The sequence below is a fragment of the Parasteatoda tepidariorum genome, chromosome 8, assembly GCF_982258835.1.
Source record: "Parasteatoda tepidariorum strain Cologne lab strain chromosome 8, Ptep-v5.0, whole genome shotgun sequence".
In the NCBI taxonomy this organism is placed as follows: Eukaryota; Metazoa; Arthropoda; class Arachnida; order Araneae; family Theridiidae; genus Parasteatoda; species Parasteatoda tepidariorum.
This window is the reverse complement of record NC_141762.1, coordinates 25,367,006-25,383,106: the sequence shown is the minus strand read 5'-3', so window position 1 is coordinate 25,383,106 and position 16,101 is coordinate 25,367,006. Positions and strand designations below refer to the sequence as shown.

Genomic DNA, 16,101 nt, shown 5'->3' with positions numbered 1-16,101 from the left:
TTTCATCTTTAATGATGTATGAAGCCAAAATTTAAAATATTTTTTTATTTGTATTTATGAGCAAAACATCGATTTTTGTAGTGTGTTTAGACAAAGAAAAAAATATTCTTATTTAGATAGATTTACTTTTAATAATGAAACATTTATTCAAGCAAAATATGCATTTTCTTGGATATATATTTAGAAAAGTTTTAAGATGTGAAAAAAGAATTTTTTTGCTGAAAGATTTACTTTAAATAATGAAACATTTATTCAAGCAAAATATGTATTTTCTTGGATATATATTTAGCATAATTTAAGGAAGACATGCAAAATAGGTTTTATTTAGATATATTTACTTTTAATTATAAAACATATATTCGAGCAAAATATGAATTTTTCGGACATATATTTAGAAAAGTTTTTAAAAAAGATGTAAATTTTTTTTCTGGCAGATTTTTTCTTAATTATGAAACACTTATTCAAGCAAAAGATGTATTTTTTCAGACATACATTTGTCAAAATTTCAAGACGTAGAGATTTTTTTTATTTTGAAACCAATAATTTTTTTGTTTATTAAATTTTGAAAAAAAATGTGGACTTACCTAAGGTGTTGACAAAAATTAAAGATGCTAAATATCAAAATCAAGAAATGAAGATTCTTGATAGTCAGTGAGCAGGGATGCATGGTCACCTGCAGGGATGCCGCATGGTCTCGGCACGCGGACGGCAGGTCCCGTATTAGTTATCCTCAACCACTGGTATGATAGCTATTACAGAAAGACAGGTAAATGTCAGGTGTTTCACACACGACTCTCTCTTGTCGACCACCCCTTTGGCTCAGACGATACCGCAAGATCCAGAAACCACCGATGAAATCTCATTGGTCGAAGGACGACCACCGGACCTCTGTCGGCAATAAGGGATGCACATTTAGGGAACAGGTGGGGAAAAAAACTGTTTTTTTTTTCTTCCAATCGTTTTGATTAGAAGAAGAAGAAAAAACCACCTAATAGTCGCAACGGCATTTTACTGGTGGCCGTTTTTGATGGCAAAATTTTACTTCTTTAGATAAGGCTAGTAGATAATGCTAATTTGAAAAGCCTTTATCTTTTAATAATTATTTTTTCTAAAAATAAAACATACTATAATTATATTAATATATTGCTACCATGTAGGTAAGTTTTCGAATAAAAAAATTATTTAAAAAAATGTGTTGAAATAAGACTGTAATCTTTACGTGGATGATCTTATTTAGACCGTTAATTATTTATAACTATCGTTATTTGCATTTATCGAGGTAATAAAAAACTTTATTTTATAAGACACTTTATTTATTTATTTATTATTAATTTTTTTTTGAATGCCCAACTTACACTTTCTACATCAAATAATGTCATGAAAAAAACTTCTATATAATGTTGTTAATAATGAACAATAACAGTGAAAGAATTGCATTATTTTGCCATTTTAAATTTTTAAATAAAAAAAATATTTCAAACATAAAAATATTTTAAATATGAAATATCTAAATTAATTAATAATATTTTTTTGCCAAATAAATAATGTGTATTTCATTAATGACTTTAGACCCCTAATAAGAAACGTACATAAACTACTTAGTCTTATTTTCACATAAAATATCCTAAAAATAACAAGCAAATTATAAATAATGTAACAATACAGCAATTTATATCACAAAAATTAAAAAAATATTCCAAGAATGACTTAAACATTTTTATAGGACAACTATACAAAGATTTATATTACAAAAATAAAATAAAATAAAATATGCTCAAGATATAAAATATCCTAAGAATAACTTACTAATTTTAAATAACATAGCAATTTACATCACAAAAATATATAAAATGTTCTAAGAATAGCCTTCTCATTTTAAATATTATAACAGTACATATACAACAATTTGTGTAATGAAATATGTACTAGTATGTCATAACAATCAAAAACAAAATCAAACGTATAATCAAAAACAAAAATTTATTGTTTAAAATTACAAAGCATCACTGCGTAAATTATTTCATTTTTTGAAAATCATTCATGCCTCGATTTGTAATATTACTATATTATTTTTATTATGCCAAATCATTTTTGAGCAACAAAAATAAAATATCTGACTTTTTTTAAAAATTTTATTATTTGAAAGCTATTCACTGATTTCCTTCAAATTATGCATTTTTTTTTATTTAAAATTACATAATGTGAAATGATATAAAAACTTGAATACATAACAATTAAGAAAATTTCAGCAATTAGTAAATAACATAATAAAAAAATGTGTGCACATGCAAAATTATTATTAAAATTTATTTTTATACTAGAATTATCTTTGAGCAAATGAGTTTCATCATTGTACACGAATTAGCATTTTGCTTGAACGTGTTCCGAGATGATGCAAAATAAGCAAAGGAAAATTAACATTTTAATATTTATGGGCCGAACTTTCAAATGCTCTTGTGATTTAACTAATATGGACATTAACTTCCAGATTGTTGCGCCCCCCCCCCATATTTTATGGTTAAAAATCCAAAGATTGTTCAAAAACAAAAGGAATAAATGCGTTTTTGTGTCTAAATTTAATCAAAATAATTATGTGTGTGTATCTCATTAGCTTATTTAGGGTAAACCATTTGATTCATAAAATTGGCACTCAATGTCATTATACATGAAAATCCGAATTTAAAAGCAAAAGTTCGTTAAGACGATACATTTTTTTGTGCTCAATGTACAATGAGCAAAAAAATAAAAATAATAAACTGTCTATCTTGAGCTTTTGATCTAATGATCAGATCTTCATGTTCTAGGACTCAATTTTAATGGTTCGAAGAGGTGTCCTTAAATATGCTAATTAATTAGTGCAGATGATATTTTAAATAACGAATTTAGACTCGGAAACGTTCTTTCTCTGAATAAACCTTTCTTTCTTTTTCTTAACGGATTCGGATTTTTGACCCCCAAAATAAAGAGGATAGCCACAACCTCAGAAATTCGGTCCCAATAGTTTAGTCAGGAGTTCAGTTAGTTTCAAAGTTAAGACTCCTTAATGCTATTTTTTTTTTTTTTTTTTTTTTTTTTGCGTATTTTACCCCATCTTGGGAACTTTTGAAAATTTTTTGTCCACAATTTTAAAACTCGTTTATCCAAGGATGATTCCATACAAAATATAACTTTTACTAAATATTTATTATTTTACTTAATAATAGTAGAAAAATGTTTAAACTGCGTGGTGTGCAGTTCTTTACATCATTTTAAAGAATGCAGTTTTAAATAGCAAAATACAAATTTAAGTGAATCGGTCGAATAGTTCCTGAGAAATCGAAATTTAAAAACACGATTTCTTTCAAAACTCTATTCATCAGAAAATATTCCTCCAATTTTGCTGAAATATTGTATTTTGCTATGTAAAATTGCATTCTTTAAAATGATGTGAAAAATTGCTCACCTTACTATTCAAAATTTTTTTCGACTATAGATAAGTAAAATAAAAAAGAAGTAATGAATATTCACTAAAAGTTATTTTTTGCATTAAATTTTCTTTGCTCACTATCAATCATAATCACTTATTATTTAGTTTTTAAGGAATAATGTAATAATTAACCATATGATGTACCTATTTTAATAAATTTAAAAAGTCGATTTCTAGTCTCACTTGCGGATTTTATTAGATGATATTTGAGACTTATCAAATGTTGGTGGTAAATAACATCACTGATTTATCCAAAAAATGTAAAAATTTATTAAATTTAATTGAGAATTTTAATGAATTTAGAAGAAAAAAAATTTTATGTTTTGAAATCGCCCTTCTTTAATAGTAGTAGTGTCGAGTTAATTGGTCATCGTGATAAAAACGAAGCGTACAATAACACTTCTATAAATTGATTTTTATACTTTTCTGAATTTTTTCGTCATTCTAATTAATTGAAATATATGTAGTTTTAAAGTTTCAAAGAGGAAAATTTATTCTTACCCCCTTTCCTATATATATTTTCAACCTAACTCGAAGTGGAATTGATACACATCTGCAATGTAACTCAAAATGGAATTGATACATCAGTTATCTAATTCAAAGATTTGATGCCTAACAATGGATTAACTCTAAACGAAATTTTCAAATGGGACTCAAAGTGGGATTTAACATACCATCAAAACGAATTGATGCGCATCAGTGATCAATCTCAAAGCGGAATCCATACGCTTTAGCTTTTGAACTGGAAACGTAATTGATACACATCTGCAGTCTAACTCAAAATGGAATTGACTCATCAACTATCTAACTCAAAGAAAATTTGATGCTTAACTATGGCTTGAGCCATACGTATGGAACGTAGCTTTCAAGTCTGACTCATAGTGGGTTTTATGCATATCAAAATGGGATTTATGCCATTCAAAATGAATTGATGCGCATCAGTGATTTATCTCGAAGCGGAATGCATACTCTTTAGCTTTTGAACTTGAAGCGTAATTCGTAGAAATTGAGATTCGTTGGCAGTTTAACTAGTAAATATTATTGCTTTAACGCAAAATCATACTTTTTAGGATATTTTTACTAATAACTATATTATTTAAAAAAATTTTAAAAGTAAATTTTGGTTCTTTATTTTAGTTCATAGAAACATGTTCTTATAATATGTATATTGAGTATTTTTATAGTAACATTTAAATAATTTACGTAAGATTGTTTACGTAATAGCACCTTATAGTGTACTGCAACCTTATTTGCTCAGATCTCCAACCTCCACTTTTGCTTCTGGTTCATTGTTTTTTTTTCTCTCATAAAAACCGATTTTCTTTTTAAAAAAAGAAATTAATAAATAAAGATTATTTTAAAGAAAAAAAAAGTGATTTAAATGTTTTTCGCACCACCTTCCTCCCAAGTGATTCAATTTTTAGTTACGGTCAGGCCTGTGTAAGCTGTCTAGCTAAATATTAATTTCTTCTGACAAGAATTTTAAAACTATACACTCATGGTGGCTTTTACAGAATACCTTGTTAAAAGCGATTTTAATAGGAAAAGTCGTAATAGTTTAACTCCTTCAGGACCATGAATGCACACACGTTTTCGCTCGGATCTTCCCATGGTATCATATTGTTTGTCTAACTTAGGTACTCTGCCAGACATTCGTCTGGAGCTGTGGCGGTGACTATGGCAACGAGGTATGATTATTTTAAGTAGGGGTGCGGGGTCCCTCTTTAGGACTGGTTTCGGCGATAGAAAAGGAGACCTCTTCATCGAAGCTACCCTCCCTAAAATGCCCTCTTCTTGTTTCCATATAGCACCAGACTGCCGCAGACTTAGTGGTGGTCAGAGTACATATCTTAGACAAACAGTATATGAAACAAACCTTTGTGACTCTTGCAGCCCCAGAAAATACAAACGTAATCTCAATTCGGAACTCTGGTATTACATCTCGTATTAATACGCATATGTACTCTATAGTTTGTAATATCTGAGTGGATTAAACATTTTCCTGCTGTTTCTAAACATTCCAAAGTGGACATCATAATTTTTATTCGTAAAATGTTAATAACACGGTTCTTATTAATTTCTTTAATAGTCCTAACTTTATAGTTATTTTAATAGTCCTAACTTTACAGTTTTAACTTCTAATTTCTCAATTCAGACAGCTTTTCAGTTTTTTTCGATTCATTCAAACTTCTTATGTTCTAACTTTTCAAATCGAGAAACAAATTGAACATAAACATTTCAACATAAAAAAATCATTATTGTAAGCTAAACTCAGCCATCTTATCTGATCGGAGCAGCTTATTTATCTAAAACTTAAATATGATTTGCCATTTAATAGCAATTTCAGCACCAAACTCACGCAATCCAATTTGATGTCTCTTTGTTCCTTCGTATTACTGGAATGCCATTTTTCTTATTTCCTTTTATCTTTTTTTTTTTTCAACTTTGTCCACTTTATCTTCTTGGATTCAATCACGAACGAATCGAATTTAATTCAATAGCTGTCGCAGAAACTTTCATTGATCTTCTGACTTCCATAAAAAAAAAATTAAAATCTTGTTATAAAGGAAGTTTTTCTTTTTCCTTCGACGTGAATTCTCTGAATGAAAAGATTTAGCTTTATCATTATGCTATAATCTCACAAACTTTAATCAAAGTAACAGTTGCAGTTATTAAGGTTAAGGTGGTAAAAAAATAAATCAAACTCGTAGAATCCCGCCTGTCATCAAATGGAGTTTATCTATTGGGAAAATTGCTGATTGAAATTATAATCCTAAAATCGTGCATTAAAAATTGTCTTTTGCAGGCATAATATAAAGACTGATAAAACAAAATAAATACTTACTAAGTGCACATAATCCATATACATATTTCTCTTATGTGGTACTTTAAATTCAGGTATTTCTTCATTCAATTGCAACACTTAAGTTATTCATTTTGTTAGGCTGTCTTAATAATTTAGTCAGTGTTAAGAAATTAGCTATGCGTTATTAGTGCTTTAGAATCATTGTGTAAGATAGTTTTAATTAATAATTAAATTAGTATTGAATTGTTTGTTACACGTTAAGTGTTTATTTAAAACAATTTTGGATTTTTATGAAAATAAAAACTTAGTTACAAAGTTAGATTTATTTTTGATCTAGACTAAAATGGTTATGGAAATTTTAAACATAAACTCCTACTGTCATACCTATTATTGGTGATGATGAAGGAGCTTGCCTTTATCATGCATATATATTGTACGATACTCAAATTATGGTTCGAAAGGTGCGTGAGGAAGTAGTACAGCACGTAATGGAGCATTGGAATTAGTTTTCAAATGATAGAGATGTAAATATATTTAATACTTCTGCTGCCTACTATGCTGAAATCTCCAAAACTGAGACTTACGGTGTTTTGCGTGATTTAATGGCTGTCGGACGGACTTTATTACTAAAATTCAATAAAGAACTTTGACAATATCGTGGACCTGTCTTGAAAATAATTAAAATTCAATTCAAAGTACTTCCTCCCGGACAAAGCAGTGGGCAACAGCTGGATGGTGAAAATAATTGATTATATATATTGTTTAAAACTAATTAAGGTGTTATGAATGGAGGAGGGGTTGAACTGTGCATTCGGCTCGGTTACCCTTAAAGTTTATATGTAGCACAAGATAATTTTGAAAGGTGACCAAGCTGGTCACCAAAGGTGGCTAATACAAAATATATTTCGCTGAACTTGATTATTTAAAATAACAGTAAATAAAAAAGCAGAATTCATGAAATTTATATTTTTGGCCGTAGCTTCATTTGGGATTTTGATTGTTACTACGCGGTACCAAGGCTTTACTCCTAGAGAAGTTTTGGCGGTAACCGTTAGAGGTTTTCCTCTCCGTTTAACACAAATGCGGTTTGTTCAACCAAGAAATCCTCCTCGAAGGGAAATTTTCTCCCAATACTTGATCCAGGAGTGTCCTTATCTTCTGAATTGGGTTCAAAGTTACAAGGCAAAGGAGTTGCTCATTTGTAATCGTAAACTCAAAATTAGATTGACTGTTCAATGACGGTTATAATAGATACTATGGTTAAACTTGAACGGAAATATGGTTAAATTTAACATAATAAAAGTACTACTGAAAGTTCGCTCCTTAGTACCGAGACAAGGCTGCCAGTTCAAAGTACCGACATTATAGTTCAATGTTGAACCGGTTTGTTCGAAAATATAACTGCGTGTGCTTACGATATTAACACAATTTAGGTCAAAGTAGAAGATCATGGTTATTTCACTATATGACTCTACAAAGCTGCCAATGTGTTCCTGGGTGGTTTTGGCTTTGAAAACGCCGAAAACATTACATTAGAGGGAATTCCTAACGACTTAAAGTACCCAGTCAATGTGGGAAAAGTGTATAGCATTCGTCTGCTTAGACTTGAACCTGGTTTCAATGCCTCGTACTAAAGGCTGGGTATTTGATAAGGTTAAACTTTTTTCGATCATCTCTTAGTAGTTTGGAAATCTAATTTAGTATCTCCGATGATTACAGAGCCGAAAATATCCACGCTAGATTTGATAGTTGGAAAGAATGGTGTGGAGGACAAGTAATTGTTACAATCATCTACTTTCAAATTTCAATTGTTGTAGTGTAGAGTGGCTTGTGGGAATCATTAAGGTAGACTCCCAGGCCATCACCAATTTCCCATTAGTGTGGATAAAGAGTGACGTAAACAATCGAACCACTAGGGCATGATTGCAAAAAATGCAGTCGAGCTAGACACCCAGCATTAACCACGTGATCCAAGTCATGAGAAACTAAAATTTTATTTTTGAATGAAATAATAATCTATGAACCACTTCCAGCATAAACTAATACTTCTTTTCCAGTTCTCATGTGGCTTTTGTTAACTAGTCTCTATAATACCATAAAGGGTACATGGAACGAAAGGGTACTTGAACAGTTAAGGAAATGCAGTGAAGTTTAAATTGAATGTCAGTAGATGAATTCTATATTTTAAGAATAAAGTCATAGTCACAAGGGACGCAGTGTGAGCTGTAAATACTTCCCTGTTATGACGTTTGAATCAAATCAGATACAGTTTGAGTTGTGTATACGCCTGGGCATTGTAAAGCAAAATGACCGATTCGTTCAGAAAAAAGTGACATCCCTTTTAATAAGAGCTGGTTGCAAATTGCAAAAATACCAAAATGACCAAGGATCCAACAAAATAAAATTCTAAATGCATTCTTAGGGAGAGTGATAAGCAAATGATGAATAAAACACAAAATAGGATGAGTCTCATTGTGAAAATTTTACAGCTGCCTTAAAACGCTTAAACAGTTGGAGTATGAGCAATACTTCTTCACTGAACATGAAGAAATGAGCCACAATGACAGAAGGATAGCAATAGCTTCAACAGTGAAAATAGAGAAAGTATTTGGTTTTTGTAGCTATAAATAGCACGAGTAATGGTGATATATATTCAACAGATCGTAATCCATCAGTAAAAACAGGTCATGCTCAAAATATTGGCGTCGATGAGAAATTAATAATTGATGATAAGTGCTGGATACAACCCACAACCTTAGATTTATTGTACAGTATATATATATATAGACGATATTTCGATATGAGTTAACGAAATCAGACCAGGCACAAACCGTTTGAATAAGTGAACGCATAGAAGCATTAAAAGGGGGTACACATGTTGGACAAGCAACAAATAATCGCTGAGTGGAATAATCTCACGTTTAAAAGAGTGTGAGTTAGATGACATTATACGAAAGTAAGGTAGTAGCAGCTTATTTACGTTGCACTAGAGCTGCACTATGGTCTATTGGCGACAGTCTGGGAAACATCTCTGAGGATGATCCGAAGACATGCCATCACTACTTTGATTTTCTGCAGAGGGAATGACACTCCTAAACGCGAAATAGAGAATTTTATGGTAGAATAGTTTCACTAAGACTAATATCAAACTCCCTCGGTCCCTTCGCAGGCAGATTAAAGTGGTCACCCATCCACACACTGACCGCAGCTAGTGATGCTTGACTTCGGTGATCTGGCGGTATCCGTGTCTTACGATTAGTCCACTGATACACGCGAAAATAAGGAGTCAAGGAGCTGCATACGTCGAAAACCGAGAAATGATTGGTAAAAAAATAATATACAGACTCAACAGGTGAAGTTCAAAATGTGCCATTACGTCTAACATGGTTTTTAAAGCGATTTTTTGAACTTTTTTTATGTTTCCTGGAAAAACTACAGATTTCGGAAGATCAGAGCATTCAGGGCCATCAGTGTCCATATGACTGGTGCAGAGTGTCCATATGTCTCGCTTCAACAGTATTTTCTCTATTCAAATAACAATGCTTAATCAATGAATGAAACTCTTTTTTGTTCATAGTTTTAAAAATTCTAAAACTATTGTCATTAAAACAATTTGTAATCTCCAAACTAATAAGACTTATAATCAAAAGACCATGGAATTTCGATGATTTATTATTTGAAAGTTGCTATTATCCAGAAATCATATGATTATGTTTGAAGTGGTGCCATTTATGTGCCAGAGTGGAGACTTATTGAAAGGTGCGTTACGTAAAGCTGTACAATGCACTGTATCTAAGCGTTTCAAGTTGACTGCAGTAGTACAAACACAAGCGGAATCTACACTTAATAGTATCAACACTTTGTACAGTCTGAGGTACTTTGTGCAGGCGATACCAAATATTTTGAACCGAATATCTTTTGCGGCGCATCTTAAAAGATATTTCATAAGACACATATCTCAATCTAGGCCATCTCGCACCGTTTCCTTAGATTTAAAATATTTGTCTTGAAAATGAGTTTTCTGATGAGGCCAAAAAATTTCGTTTCAAATACGATGTGATGTAACATGTAATTTAATGTTTAAATATAGGGGAAAAACATCCCAAAAATACATTAAAATACATATAATAGTCAAAATAAGCTTTATTTCCTTTTACGGTGAATCCTAATTAACATTTTTATTTTTTTAATGCCACAATCACGACATAATAATTACTTCATCAGTGTTTTCGTAAATTTCAAGGATTACTAGCAATAACAAATCCTTGATTAATCACTATTACTATAAACCTGACTTAAACATATTTCATAAATAGTCAATGATTATGATAGATGAAATTTCAGTTCATTTATTTATAATGTGAAAACATGATACTGAAAATGTAAGTGCTTTTAAATAAATATAATTACTTCGTTACTCTCAATGTTTGTTCTCTGAGAACTCTAATAGGTCTTTCATAATGCTTTAAAAAGAAGTAATTTATTCAAATTGAATAGGGATTAACTAGTTTTAATCTTTAATTAAACTCATTTTTATTTTATTTTTTTCTTTCAAACTGTTTTTATAATATTTTAAACGAATCTCACGTCTTCCTAAATATATATTTCAGTATTTCATGACATGCCAGACTCAACATTACTATTCATATCACGTCGCGTTTAATCACCGACTGTAATGAATTTAACATTCATGATTTTTAACGGATGTGAAAATAATTTTAAGTCTGAATTGAAATAAAAAACAATACATTTAGCCGAATAAGTAATAATCATTTTATTACGAGAAATTACAGTTGGAAATCAATTTTTCTTCTATTTCAGTGTTACGTCAAAATTTTTTCAAAATTAGGTATCGTGATAAATCACTAACAATCTATTTTATTTGCACTATCTGAAAATGTAGCAATTAAGTTTAACCTTTACTTTTTTTTATACTTAAAAATCTGTAAATTTAATTTATTATATATTTTAATAAAAACATTAATAATTCTACCGTTACTGGAAACTTTAAAACCCTTAAAAACCATTTTGTGTGTAATATTTCATAAATATGTACATTCAATTTACTCCATTTTGAAATAAAAATATTATAATTCTATAATTAATATTAATTAATAAAAATTTTATAATTCTCCCTTAGGAAAATTTGCCATAGATAAGCCTATGGTAATCAATGGCAACCTATGGCTACCATAGAAATTTGTATGGCAAGATACCATACGCCTATGGTTACCATAGAGATTTGTATGGCACAACACCATAAGCCTATGGTTACCATAGAGATTTGTATGGCAAAACCCCAAAAGCCTATGGCTACCATAAAGATTTGTATGGCAGTATACCATAGACTAATGGTAACCATAAGGATTTGTATGGCACGTCACCATTGGCCTATGGCAACCACAGAAATTTGTATGGCAGTATACCATAGGCCAATGGTAACCTTAAAGATTTGTATGGCAGTATACCATAGAGAAAAGCTGATCTAGATCTCCACCAACGAAACAACAACTTCTATGGAGTCCTCAAAAACATCTTCTAAAAGAAATAAATATCCATTATTTCACCCCGAAGTTAATTAAATTCAGCATGTAAACCCACAAGGCATTCCTGGTGAGTCTTTTCCGGCCTCCGGGTGGCCAATTTTTCCAATTTTGAGTGTTTAAAATCCGATGTTCCATTGATTTAGGCTTAGTGTATCAGACCGCCATATTAACGTGTCATCCACTACAAGTGGAATCATTCGCTAATTTTGGCTACTTATTTTAATATTTTTTCGATCTCATTCTTGGTCAAAAACATTTTATTGCAAACGCCTATGCAATTATCTATCTAAATTTATTAAGTTTTTTAATTTCCGGCTGTCTGGTACTTTTATCAGTGTTTACATTCTCATTAGTTTTTTATTTTAATTCCACTTAGGTTCTTGCAATGCTTTTTTACATTATCTTACATATGTTAGGGCTTTATATTTATATTTTGTGTTTAATTTTTGCTTGCCATTAAATTGTTTTTTATCATGTCTGTGTTTTACTATTTTACAACTAATATTTCTTAAGTATCCACGTATATTTGTACAATGTTCTGTTACATGTTTATACATAGCTTAGGGTCATCACTTAACTAGATTTGCTGGATTACTGGTTGACAATTGTTTTGCTTCAATATCATCAACTGGACAGTCCCTGGCCATATCATCTGCTGCTGTAACCAAAAATGCTTTTAACAATTTAATCTTTCCTTAAGTTTACAACTTTTTCGTCATAGTGATTCCCTATACCCAATTAATGTTTATTTACTATCCCTGACCAAGTGTAAATTTGTCAATAACAATTATTAATTTTACCAATTTTAATCATGTCTTAAGCATGTTTTGTATTTACCAATGTTTCTATATTGTGTTCTCTTTTCTAAATGTACTTATCATGATTCAACATAAATTTTCTGAGTTTTTTTATCCCTCATTAGTAGGGGATCAATTAATTTAGCCTGTTTTCTATTCTTAGCTTTTCATAGACTAATACCATCTTTTTTATAGATAAAATTTTGTTCACATGCCACCACTGGTTGCACCGTTACATATTCAGCTTTTGTCCCGTTTGATCTATTTTAAACTAATTTCGCTTCGACCACCGGCCCCACTCTTTATCTTTTGAGTTTTAATAGTATTTTATTGTTTTAGTAGTCTGTTTAATTTTTAGTTTAGTATCACATATCGAAATTTAAAGAATTTTCATGCTCGCTCTGACCATCGGACCGTTATTTTGCTTCGCGTTCTTTTAGGTTCCTCTAATATCTGACGCTTATCTAACTAATTATGATACCAATCAATCAAATTAATGTTTTTTGTACTCGCTCCGACCTCCGGACCCACTTTCTATTTTCTTATTTTTACAGCTTTAACAAATATTAGTTGCCTGTACTCAATATATTTTGTTCCTAATCAACATAACCATTATTTTCCCCACTCGCTCCGACCACCGGACCCATTTTCTAGCGGTTAGTACTAACTGTTTGAAATTTATTTGAATAAGGACCGCATACAAAAAGGAGTCTGCAAGTAAAACAGGAGAAGTTTATCAAGGAAATTTTTAAAAAAAATTTCTGGATATATATTTATTCCACAATTATTAAGTTTTGCATTTTTGATATTATCCATTGCGAAAGATTCTTGTAAGTAATTATTTTTTGACGTATGGTAAAATATCAACGAGAAATGTTGCCATAGCTGTATGGCAAAGGTGTACCATAACCTATGGAAAAATATTTCTTCATAAACTGTAGCACATCTTAGTTTTATGGCAAAAATTTGCCATATAAAAAAATGCCATAGGATATTCCTATGGGGTTTTGCCTATGGCAAAATTTTGCCATACACTTTTGCCATACACTTATGGCAAAATTTTGCCATTCAAAAAAATGCCATAGAATATTCCTATGGGGTTTTGCCTATGGCAAAAATTTGCCATACGTATATGGCAAAAGTGTATGGCAAAATTTTTGCCATAGGCAAAACCCCATAGGAATATCCTATGGCATTTTTTTATGGCAAACCTATGGCAAATTTTCCTAAGGGCTATAATTCTATAAATTAAACGATTTTCCGAATATTACAAATTTATTTAAACATTACTGACTGTAATGTAATTAAACGATGCGAAAAATGCAAAGAATTAACGAAATAATTCAAAGAAATAGGAACAGCTAATTTTATTATCATTTCTTAAGTCAACATTAGAATTACTAATAAAAAGTGTTATACAAATAAAAGTCATTTTAAATGCAAATTTGAATAGCTAACAGTTTCGAAATCTTTTGGCTATAATTATCATTATTCAAAGAAGAATTTTAAAATACGTGATAGAGATCTGAAAAGCAGATATAAAAATAACTGCTATACGAGATATGTAATATATGGATGACATATCGACAGTTTGTGTTTTGACTGTGAGTGTTATGAATGTGAAATAATAATTATAACCCTTATAAGAAATATAATCTCATTATAATTGCAGATTTATCACCATAATAATTTTCACACCTTGTCAATCATTTGGACGTCAAAGTCTAACTAAATCTTAAGATAATACTTCGAGGTAATAATGGTCTACTAAAACAGTTCAGATTTTCATCAATATTTAGATGACCTTAAAATTTGCATGATTTTCCGGGTTGCAAAGCTAAACACAATATTTGGATAGTTTTAATTGTTTTGACATATATACAATTCAAATAATAATAAGAAAATAAACACATTTTTGGAAATTTTATCAGCAGTTTTATGGCAAATTTTAATAAAAAATATCAATATTTATATCATAATTGCCTGATAAAAAATCGCTAAATAAATTCAAAAACATGTTAGTTTTTTTTTCTAGGCTTGCAAGTATATTCTTGTAAGCCAAGAATATAAGTTGGTTATATACTTGCAAGCATAATACAATATCCTTTCATTCCTTTGTCATTATTTGTTGCCTATTTGGCATAATTTTAGACTCACATGCAGTAATTTAAAAGCAAGTTACAATAATTATTTGTATTAATGTAAGAACTATTCATGTAACATTTATCATTTTCTTTACATATTCAAGAGTGGCATCATCCCTTGAGGTTTCGAAGTTATCGTCCCTTAACGTAAGACGTCATAAAAGTAGGAATTATTTCATTTTGAAGAGAAGAGAAAAATGTTTAAACGAAAGAAACAGGTTAGTGATAATTGCTTTGAGGCTGGCATAATTTTCAATTGGAATTCGCTTTCTAAAAGCTTTACCAGATAACAAACCATGATGTACCGTTCGTATATTATGAATTTTTACTTACCGAGTTCCCCATTTTAAAAGCTCGTTATCAAGAGTTACAATCAGTTTTTCCAGTTGCTGTCTTGAATATAAATGCGGGTTTTCGTTCGCAAATAATACAATAAAACATTCTCTTTACATTTTTTGACAGATTTCAAATAACTGAAATTATAAGCGAGATACTTTAGTCTCGGGCCAGACACGTGGATGTCTTCAGCTGGTATCTTTCATGTAACTCTTATTTATCGTAATATAAATTCTAAATGGTATTTCTAGAAATTGAATGAAAAAAGACTAACACCATCAAAATTTACTTTTTTTTTAATTACTATTTCATGAACACTTTCAAATAATTTCTAGATATAAATAGAATTTTTTATAATTGTGGTTTGGATTAAAACTGAATTTCAGAGAGAAACGAAACTATGTAAATGGCTTGAAATTAGTTTTAGAAATATAATTCAACAGATGCAAAGATAAATATGAATTAAAACCATCCATAAATGTTTCTCTTGTTTTATTCTTACAACCACTTTTTAACAAAAGTAAAACGTAAAACTGCGTTAGAAGTACTTCTAAATTTGAAATTTATTAAATTGAATTTTGAAACTTCATGATTTTTTTTTCGATTTAGGAATAACATAGCTTAAATTTTTTTTTTAATTTTTTGTAATATCTACACTCAAGTGGCTTATGAAAAATTTATTTTCTTAAAATTGAAAAATTTAATTTATTAAAATTGAAGGTATGATTAGCTTTTTGCATATGGCTGGTACAATAAGTGAACCAAAATGACAGGGATTCATTTCTATTTGGGAATAATATAGCTAGAAAATAATTTTTATTTTTTGTAATATCTACACTCAAGTGGCTTTATGAAGAAAAAAAATTCTCAAAATTGAAAAATTTAATTTATCAAAATTGAAAGTATGATTAGCCTTCTGCATGTGACTGATACAATAAGTGAACCAAAATTACAGGATTCATCTCCTAAATATGATAAGCAAGGGCGATCCTGATTGGTTGTTGAA

The 16,101-nt window shown here is 30.0% G+C and overlaps 1 protein-coding gene across 1 annotated transcript in view; it reads right to left on the bottom strand.

Annotated features, from left to right (window-relative positions):
* The window catches only part of LOC107447185 (protein Wnt-7b-like), a 158,054-nt gene extending 157,253 nt beyond the window's left edge, over nt 1-801 (bottom strand). The window contains 1 exon segment of the mRNA NM_001323817.1: nt 585-801. Coding sequence (NP_001310746.1) covers nt 585-667 — 83 coding nt within the window. The 5' untranslated portion in view covers nt 668-801.
* Nucleotides 802-16,101: the final 15,300 nt, after the last annotated feature.